The following is a 9,583-nucleotide window of genomic DNA, read 5'->3' on the forward strand; positions in this document are numbered from 1 at the left end:
GGACCACCCTGTCCGGGCAGGGAGGTTTCAATGTTGATTGAAAGACACTCTTCTGCTCACAATAGCACCCCAGTATATGTAGCTTTATATCACATGCACAATAAATGCGTGATGGCCTTCCCATTGAATTCAGCTTTGAATATTTTAAAGGAAATTCTATAAGGTTTATAAAATATCAATATTTTGACCAATTAATTTAATTCAGGCTGTGTTGTCTATCCCAGAGTCCTTGTCTCTCTCATATTTTATTCTTATTGATTAGTTTGCCTGAATAATTTACAATATTCTTCTTGTTTTCACTCCTCTGATTTCTAGTTATGGTATCTGTCCAAACAGGGCTGTGTTTAATCAATAGAGAGCTAATATATTTGACAGATCCAGCTGAGAAACGCCAGGCTCCCAAGTACTGTGTGATTGGCGGGAAGACAGGCTCCTTGGTCCACTTTAAGGGCTCCTTTTTACAGAGATGTTGGTGATAATCTCAAGAAGTGTTAATTGTCCCGAAAAGGGTGTCACAACTGAGCCATTAGTAGAGGAAGCTGGAGAAAGGAGATGGGGTGCCCAGCCGCTGGCCTCCAGCCCTGGCTCCCTCCGCCTTTTTGCCTTCCTTTCTTTGCCTATGGAGCATTTTTAGGCATCTTCTTCTTGGCAGACTCACAGCATAGCAGTGCTGGGGACACACATGTGGCACTGTCCCTGCCCCCCAGGACTTAGAAACTAGTGGGTAGACTGAATGAACAAATAACTGATGTGAAGTGTTGCCGCAGCTATGTGTGGGGCTCAAGTAGTGCTCAACGGGGAGCTGTTATCTGGGAGGGGCCACATGTTTGGTCTACTCTGAAATCATCAGAGATTGGGCTGAAGGGGCCCCAGCCTCTAGCGTCTACTCCTGCGCTTCTAAATCGTATACCCAGGAAAGCAAGAAAGGCTCTTTCATGCAATTGTTTATTAAACAATACAAATATGCATCTAATGCTCCACTTGATAAGAAATGAAACCAATCTATTACCTACAATATAGACAATACAAGAGGACAAGCGAGCCCGGCTTCCCCACGCAGCGCCGCCTCGCTCGGCCACGCTGGGAGGCCAGGCGCGGCTCAGGTTCCGCCGGGTGGAACTGCGGTCCCGTCAGCGGCCTCCCCCTTCGCTGAGGACGGATTTCAGGATGAAGCAGGGCAGGAGGAGGAGAACATTCCCCGTGAGCTGCGTTCTTGGTCCATTAGAGTGTGAGGCGAGAAAGTCTTTCAGGTCTGGAAAAAAATCCCGAGAGTGTATGAGACATGCTGTGGCAGGCTTGCTTTAAGAGAGTGAAGCAGAGATATCTGCACCTGCTCCGCTAAAGCCCTTTTCTCGCTGGGCCTCCTCTCTAGGCCTTGCCCGGCGGGCTCTGCATCAGCCGCGGAGCCTGAGCCGCGGCTTCCCGGCCACGAGGAGGGCAGCGCGGAGCGCGGAATGAAGCCCAATGTGGGGAACGCGGCGCAGCCCCAGGAAGACGTGCTTCCCTTTAGCTTGTACCTTCCTCGCGCTGCGGCTGGAAACAGAGGAATTTTTGTGTAACCTGGAGAGCTGAAGGAGAATCAGTTTGCTGTTTTTAAGGCTCACAGAGAAACAGCCCTTGAGCCCTTCTCATCTGGCACATGAGCTGGCCAAGGTGATCGTTCAGAGTTCCACACCCGTCATTTAGCAATGCAGGTAAGAGGATCTGATTTAAAATAAAATAACATAAAATAGCTTGCACCCATCTGTTGCAAAGAAGGTCCAACTTTTCCCCCATTAGCCCTGACTCTATTTCTCTGACTAGGGACCACTTATTGAAGAGAAAGCACCCATCCCTACAGCAACGGCGGATATCCCCACAGAGGAAGTTCCAGCAAGGCGCAGCTGCAGAGCACTGGGGGCGATGCCCCACCCGCAGTGCTCACCACCCTGCTGAGGCAGTGTGTCTCCTCCACTGCAGGTCTCACTCTGAGCCCCAAGGCTCCGTGCGTCTGGCTTTCTATATAGCTAGGACCCCAGCCCAAAGGTGTTGAGTGGGAATCTCTGGGGTAGTGAGACGGGGCAAGGGTCGAGGCCAAAGTCACCGGTGGTGAGTGGCTACCCTGTGAAGCTGACAAGCCCCACAGGCATGGCCGCAGGCAGGGGCACCAACTCCACTAAGCATTCTCACAAGCAAGTCTGGGCTGGATGTGGGGTCAGCTGGGCAGGGAAGCATGCCGATGAGGAAAGGGCCAACTTAAAGGGACCGTTTCCCCAGGGCTGATTGGCAGAAGCCAGCCTTCTCTTCCCCTGACAAACCCTCCAAGCACTGTCCTCTAGGATTCCTCCAGAAACTGCCCTCTGAACGTGAAAACCTGTGGTGAGCATGAACCGTCAGAAACTAATGAGTAATGATGAAGACGAGCCACCGCAGCACGGACCTGCCCTGCATCTGTCCGTAGGTGACTACGGTGGGCATGTCCAGGAGGCCACGCTCAGCACAAGACCAAGGTCAGGCCCACTCCAGACCTGGGCACCATTCCCCACACCACCCCCATGGGAGAGGGTTGTTCCAGGGTACTTGAACCCCACAAAACAGGAACCTTAGCATGTGGGCTCAGAGGAGGTTCCAGAAAAGCTGATGATACAACAGGTGGTCCCAGCGTGAGAATCAGCTACAGGTAAAGAAGGGGTCAGCCTGTACTGAGCTTCACTGATTTTTCCCTGGTGGAAGGGAACAGGCTGCCCACAGAGAGGATTCAGGCCCTGTTGGCAGTCTTTTCTTGTATATGAACTCAAAGGCCATTGTTATAGTCAGCCTTGTGAATTTGGTTAGATGGAGTCCGTCCCTCAAGCAGGGGTCCCCAAACTGGGGCTGTGAGCACCATGCAGTGTCCCTCCCAGGGGGCCCAAGGTCACCCATTGAGCTTAGTGAGAAAATATTAGAACTTCCACTATATACTGATAGGAAAAAATTAAAATAAGCTTTATTAATATTTACTGTTTATTAGAATCTACGAAACCAATGGTTCTATGGCTTGTCATTATTTTATGTCATACCAAAAAGGAAACTCTGCTACCGATGGATGATTTACTATAACCTGGGATTTTAATTATACACTTATCAAAAGGTCTCTTTTTAGACTTGCACAGACATAGCAGAGATTTTTATCATTATGTTAGTCTTAGGCATGTATGTAAAGGAAGATATAAGTGAAATCAAATTTGTGAATGCTCAGCATGTGTCACTTGTCACCACCACTGAGTGGGGATTTAAATAGAGGTCACCTGGATGAGGATAATATCTTGTTTCAGTATGAGTTCCAGAGCCAGCATTCCCCAAACTTTCCAATTTGAAGATACCCCTGAATGCCCCTGGAGAGCCAGATGGTTTCCTCTCTGTGATGACACCCAAAGAAGCTCCCCCACTGAAACGGCACCTATCATGGGAGAATGTCCCAGAGGGATCTGACAAAGGGCCTGCTCTCTCCTGGGCAGCACACCCACTGCTGAGAGCCAGCTGGGGCCAGGACCTAGGAGGGCCATCCTTCCAATAGGCCCACAGGCTGGCTCCGTTCGTTTGCTTGTTGGTTGGTTGGCTGACTGTTTTGTGCCAGAACTGTATTTTTTTTTAATTGGGTTTGAAGGTGAGGCTTGACCTGACCCCCATCTGACATTTACATGACCTGTTTATCTCTGAAGACATTCGAATTTGCTACTTCACTGTGTCATTATTTAGACTCTAAATTTTAGAACATAATGGTTCTTGATACTAAAGAAATACTTAATTCTTTGGGCTGCGTGTAGGAAGAATCACCGTCTTGGTAAAATGAGATCTCGGGCTGAATCAAGGACTGCTAGCTCCAAGGTTGTCATTCTTCTTGATTTTTTTTAAACTCTAATTAAACAGTGCTCATCAGTTAATGGTATAGCGGGTATTGTTCACAACCTGAAAACCACATTTCAGTAAATTTGCACATAAGTGCTAGATTATGAAGTCATTTTTTCTAACTTCATTGTATTGATGTGAATATGGTTGATGGTGATGATAATAAAGTAACAATATTTTACTTTATGTATAATATGAAACAGGTATAGGGTCTTTTCATCTTAACAAACCAATGGGGTAAATATTGGTGCTGTGGAGACTGAAGCACAGTTATTTAACCTTTCATAAAGATCATGAACATTACAACAAGTATTTTGGGGGATTTCCCATGCTTTTTTTATATGCCACATTGCCTCTTTACATGCAAAATTAACAAATGTAAATGAAGAAAATGGTAGAATGATAGTTAACCTGTCTTAAGCATATTGTATTTAGAGCACTGAAAACTGATTGTTTTAATGTAATATAATAGTAGGTAATAGCTTATATGGTGTTTCTTCTTTGGCACTATATTTGGAACTAAAAGGTCAAAGGTCATCCATTCAATATTTATTTAGAATTATTATATGCACAAAGCATTATTCTAGGTCGTGGAACAGAAAAAAATTATAAAATAGCTCACACCAACAAACAAGATTATTTTGCATAAATTTTATCCTGCCCTGCACCCTCACAGGGCAGGTTATCCTTGAAAAGATATTATATTGGGACTAAGAAAGCCTGTCAAACTTGGACCCATAGAGTATCAGAGCAGGGAGAGCCCTTGGAGATCCTTTGGCCTTTGGGTCCCTGGAGGAGCCAGAGGACCACAGTTTTGTAGCATGTTGTTATCTATTTGTGATCCCCATCCATATGTGTCCTTTCACAGTAGAAATATATTGTAAATACAGTTTTCCATTCTATCTTCCATATACTCTTCAAAGTCATCATAATCTTCCATTAAAGGAGCTAAAACATTTACTTACCTATTATTCTGCTGTTGGATTTACAACATGGTCAAATTTTCAATATTCTAAATAACACTATCAAAAATATTCTTAAAAAGCCCAGAAATAAACCAACACATTTATGGTCAATTAATCTATGACAAAGGAGACAAGATTATACATTGGAGAAAAGACAGTCTCTTCAATAAGTGGTGCTGGGAAAATTGGACAGCTACATGTAAAAGAATGAAATTAGAACACTCCCTAACACCAAACACAAAAATAAACCCAAAATGGATTAAAGACCTACATCGTAAGCATGGATACAATTAAACTCCTAGAGGAAAACACAGGCAGAACATTCTTTGACATAAATCACAGCAGTATTCTTTTGGATTTGTCTCCGAAAGCAGAGGAAGTAAAAGCAAAAATAAACAAATGGGACCTAATTAAACTTAAAAGCTTTTGCACAGAAAAGAAAACCACTGACAAAAAGGCAACTACTGAATGGGAGAAAATATTTGCAAATGATATGAGCTATAAGGGGTTAATATCCAACATATATAAACAGCTCATACAACTCAACATAAAAACAAAACAAAACAAAAAACCAGATTTAAAAAAATGGGCCGAAGAACTGAGTAGACATTTTTCCAAAGAGGAAATGCAGATGGCCAACAGGCACATGAAAAATTGGTCAACATCGCTAATCATCAGGGAAATGCAAATCCAAACCACAATGATATATCATCTCACAACTATCAGAATGGTTATCATCAAAAAGAACACAAAGAACATATGTTGAGAATGTGGAGAAAAGGGAACCTTTGTACACTGTTGGTGGGAATATAAATTGGTGTAGCCAATGTCGAAAATAGTATGGAGGTTTTTCAAAAAACTAAAACTAGAATTACCATATGATCCAGCAATTCCACTCCTGGGTGTACATCCAAAAAAAACCAAAAACACTAATTCAAAAAGATACATGCACTCCAATGTTCATTAGCAGCATTATTTACAATTGCCAAAGCATGGAAGCAACCTAAGTGTCCAACAACAGATGAATGGATAAAGAAGATGTGATACACACACACACACACACACACACACACACACACACACACGAATACTACTCAGCTATAAAAAGAATGAAATTTTGCCATTTCAGCAACATGAATGGACTTGGAGGGTATTATGCCTAGTGAAATGTCAGATAGAGAAAGACAAATACTGTATGGTATTATTTATATGCAGAATCTAAAAAACACAACAAACTATTGAATAAAACAAAAAAGAAGCAGACTCACAGATATAGAGAACAAACTAGTGGTTACCAGAGGGGAGAAGAAAGTGGGGAAGGGCAATATAGGCGTAGGGAAAATAAAAGGGTTATTATGGGATTATATGAAATCATGTGTGTGAAACTTCTGAAAATTGTAAAGCACTATAGAATTTAAAGAATCTTTCATTCAATTAGAAAAAAGATATATTTAGGGCAAATCTACTCAGTGGCTCAGAGAAAAATTCAATAAAAAATGTGATTTTGCCAATAAAAGTTCTGGTTATATCCATAATAAAATTTTAGTGTAAAAAAAAAAAACACTCCAAAACAATATTGTCTTTAATTTATACTGATAATTATAGGAAGAGTCTGGAATGGTAAAGTGGTTAAGAATCAGACCCTGAACGCTTGTGCACCTTTGGTGGGAATGTAAATTTGTGCAGCCACTGTGGAAAACAGTACGGAAGTTCCTCAAAAAATTAAAAATAGAACTACCATATGATCCAGCAATTCTGTTTCTGGGTATCTGTGCAAAGGGAATGAAAACACTAACTTTAGAAGATATCTGCATCTCTGTGTTCATTGCACATCATTTACAATAGCTATGGAACAAAAGACATGGAAGTACCATGGTGTCCATTGATGAATGAATAGATAAAGAAAATGTGAGCTGTATACATATATGTATATAAAACAGAATATTATTCAGCCATTAAAAAAAGGAAATCTTGCCATTTGCAACAACATAGATGGACCTTGAAGGCATTATGCTAAGCAAAATAAGTCAGACAAAAAAGACAAACACCTCTGATTTCACTTTCTTGTAAAATCTAAAAGAAAAAAAAGAAAGAAAGAAAAGAAAAGAAAGAAACCAAACTCAGATTGGTGATTGCCAAAGGTGGCGAGCGAATGGGTGAAGGGGGTCAAAAGGTACAAACCTTCAGTTATAAAATAAATAAGTCATGGGGATGTAATGTATGACATGGTGACTATAGTTAATAACACTGTATTGCATATTTGAAACTTACTGAGAGTAGACCTTAAAAGTTCTCATCACAAGAAAAAAAATTATTACTATGTGTGGTGATGGAGGTTAACTAGATTTGCTGTGATTATCAGTTCTCAATATATACAAATATCAAATCACTGTGTTGTATACCTGAAACTAATATAATGTTATATGGCAATTATATCTCAATTTTTTTAAAAAGTGTTTGACATAGTTTAGGGATGTGCTTATGTACTCTGTGAACGGTAGCAATTTTATTCACAGATTAATATTAATTACATATTAATTATCATTATGTCAATGTTTATATCAATATGCCATGGTATGTTAATTTATATTTTAAAATAATTTAAATGTTATTGTAAAATACCATATTGTTTCTAAATTAACAACTAACCTCTGTGATTATCTCTTAAGAAAAAAAAAACAAAGACAAACTATAGGAGTTAACTAAGCTTCAGTTTCCTCAAATATAAAAGGGATAATACCTATTTCCTAGGTTTGTTATGAGAACTGAATAGGATTAAGTGTATAAAGTCCCTGAAATATACTGAGAGCTCATAAAGACAGTTATCATCATGATGACTGCCATTCTCACATCATCATAACCATCTATCAGCGCAGCTGCTATAATTAACATCGTCATCCTCATGCCATCATAACCACTGTCAACACAGCCACCACCACTGTCACCTGCCCTGAAGCAGAATCAATGGGTCAAAGAGTACAAAAGGTAACTGCCCTTTCTGCACCTGAAAAATTACTCTGAAAGATGGCTGCACTATTTTGTTCAACTTTGATGAGCAGAAGCCACATTTTCACAGTCGCTGTCACTGTCCTTAGCAGACAGCAGTCCCAGTCTTGGATGTTTCCCAGGATGTGAGCAGACATCCTAGAACCCAGTTCCTGCTCTGTTGCTTCTGAACCCAAGCTGGCCTTGCTTAGAAGATTGGAAATGATCACAGCTAGCCCTTTCCACACATCACTGCTGGGGGCACCAATGACAAGTGGGAAATGACTTCACCTGTAGGACTACATAGGCATCATCTGCAATTCTGATGCTTATTACATAATTTTGTCCTCCATTCTCTGGGGCGCTGAAAGAGCAGCTAGTGAATCAGGGGCACAGGCCCAGCAAACAGAGAGCCCAGTAGGAGAGGGAGGGAGGGAAAGGATATTGTACTATAATCACACTCCCCCCGACAGACACTGCGTGTACCAGGCAGAGCTGGCTGAGAAGGGGGAGCAGCCGTGGGGTTGAAGGGCTGCACCTTCACTAAGAGTGTCACTAGACTGCTAATCCAGGTTGCAGAGGAGGGAGGCTGAGCATTCATTAAGTGTGTTCCTCCACTAGGGGCCCCACCCAGGGAACCCCACCAAGAGGGCTCTGCCGCCAAGAGTGCTGCCCCTCTCCTGCAGTCCTGACAGTGGACAAGGGGGTGTGAAGCGGGGATGAAGGTTTGTGCTACCACTATGCGTGCCCTTAGATAGTGGAATTTGCCCAGGGTTGACTGTAGTGCAGGGAGGAACAGGAGAGTGGGCCTAAGGGCTTCACATGGAGCACACCCAGGGCTATAAAGAGGGCTGAAGGGCTGTGCCTGCATTAACTGAGCCCCTCACTGCTGTCCCAGCCAGAGCTTACTGAAAAGGCGAGAGGGCGATGGAAATGGAGTGCCTTCTTTACTTGTGTCCCTGGTCCCTGCCCAAGACGATGGCTCAGCAGCAGAGCATTTTGTTTGTTTTCTGACCTCGGAAGTTCACGTTCCTTACTTAGTTTTACAAGCAAAACATTTGCATTGAGTTGGGAACTGCTCAGAATCTTCATAAATGCATGTTCACCCTGCGTGTTCTCCACACCCCACTGGCTTTTATGTGGCAGGTCTGAGCTGTGGTTACCAGGCGCCTTGCTTCCCTGGGAGCACTGACGGGTTGGCCTTGAAGGGCAGCACCTGGCCATGCAGGACTGCTCCCGTCCTGCTCCAGCGTGCCCTCTGCATTTCACAGGTGAGAAGGTGGTTTTGGCTTAGTGTAGAGAAATACCCGTCTGCCAGGCGCGGCTCTGCTTACCAGCTTGCGCGCTCCCCGAATTCTGCTCTCTGTAAAGGACGCTTAAGGACACTGTTTGGACATCACGTATACACTCGGCAATCGGGATATGGGACGCTTAGGAATAAATTTTTAAATGACAGTAATGGTAATACACTGAGTGATTCACGACGACTTTCCCGAGTCATGAATCGACCCAGGTTGCCCAGGCCTGGATCGTCTGGCACAGGGAGATCGCTATGGATCGCTGGGTAGGAAGGAGCAGCTGCCCCTGTGTGTGGGTTGTAGGCACAGTCCGCGGGTCTTCTTACCACAGCGGCCGGGTGTCTGTAGCGGGAGGCAGTGCAGGGCCGCAAAGACACACCTGCAGAGGCGGCAGCCGCGGAAGGTCCAGGCTCCGTGCCCCAGCGCGCCGCATTCGCTGCGGAGGCGCAGGCCCGGCGTCAGTGCGGC

General features: G+C 43.5%; 1 protein-coding gene across 1 annotated transcript in view; it reads right to left on the bottom strand.

Annotated features, from left to right (window-relative positions):
- Positions 1 to 1,130: 1,130 nt before the first annotated feature.
- The window catches only part of CFC1 (cryptic, EGF-CFC family member 1), a 14,356-nt gene continuing 5,903 nt past the window's right edge, over positions 1,131 to 9,583 (bottom strand). Inside the window, exons 6-7 of the mRNA XM_024747295.1 lie at positions 9,442 to 9,551; positions 1,131 to 1,252 (exon numbers count right to left, since the gene is read on the bottom strand). Coding sequence (XP_024603063.1) covers positions 1,131 to 1,252; positions 9,442 to 9,551 — 232 coding nt within the window. The remainder of the gene's footprint in view (positions 1,253 to 9,441; positions 9,552 to 9,583) is intronic.

This window comes from Neophocaena asiaeorientalis, unplaced genomic scaffold (genome assembly GCF_003031525.2).
Source record: "Neophocaena asiaeorientalis asiaeorientalis breed wild unplaced genomic scaffold, Neophocaena_asiaeorientalis_V1.1 scaffold236, whole genome shotgun sequence".
Classification (NCBI taxonomy): domain Eukaryota; kingdom Metazoa; phylum Chordata; class Mammalia; order Artiodactyla; family Phocoenidae; genus Neophocaena; species Neophocaena asiaeorientalis.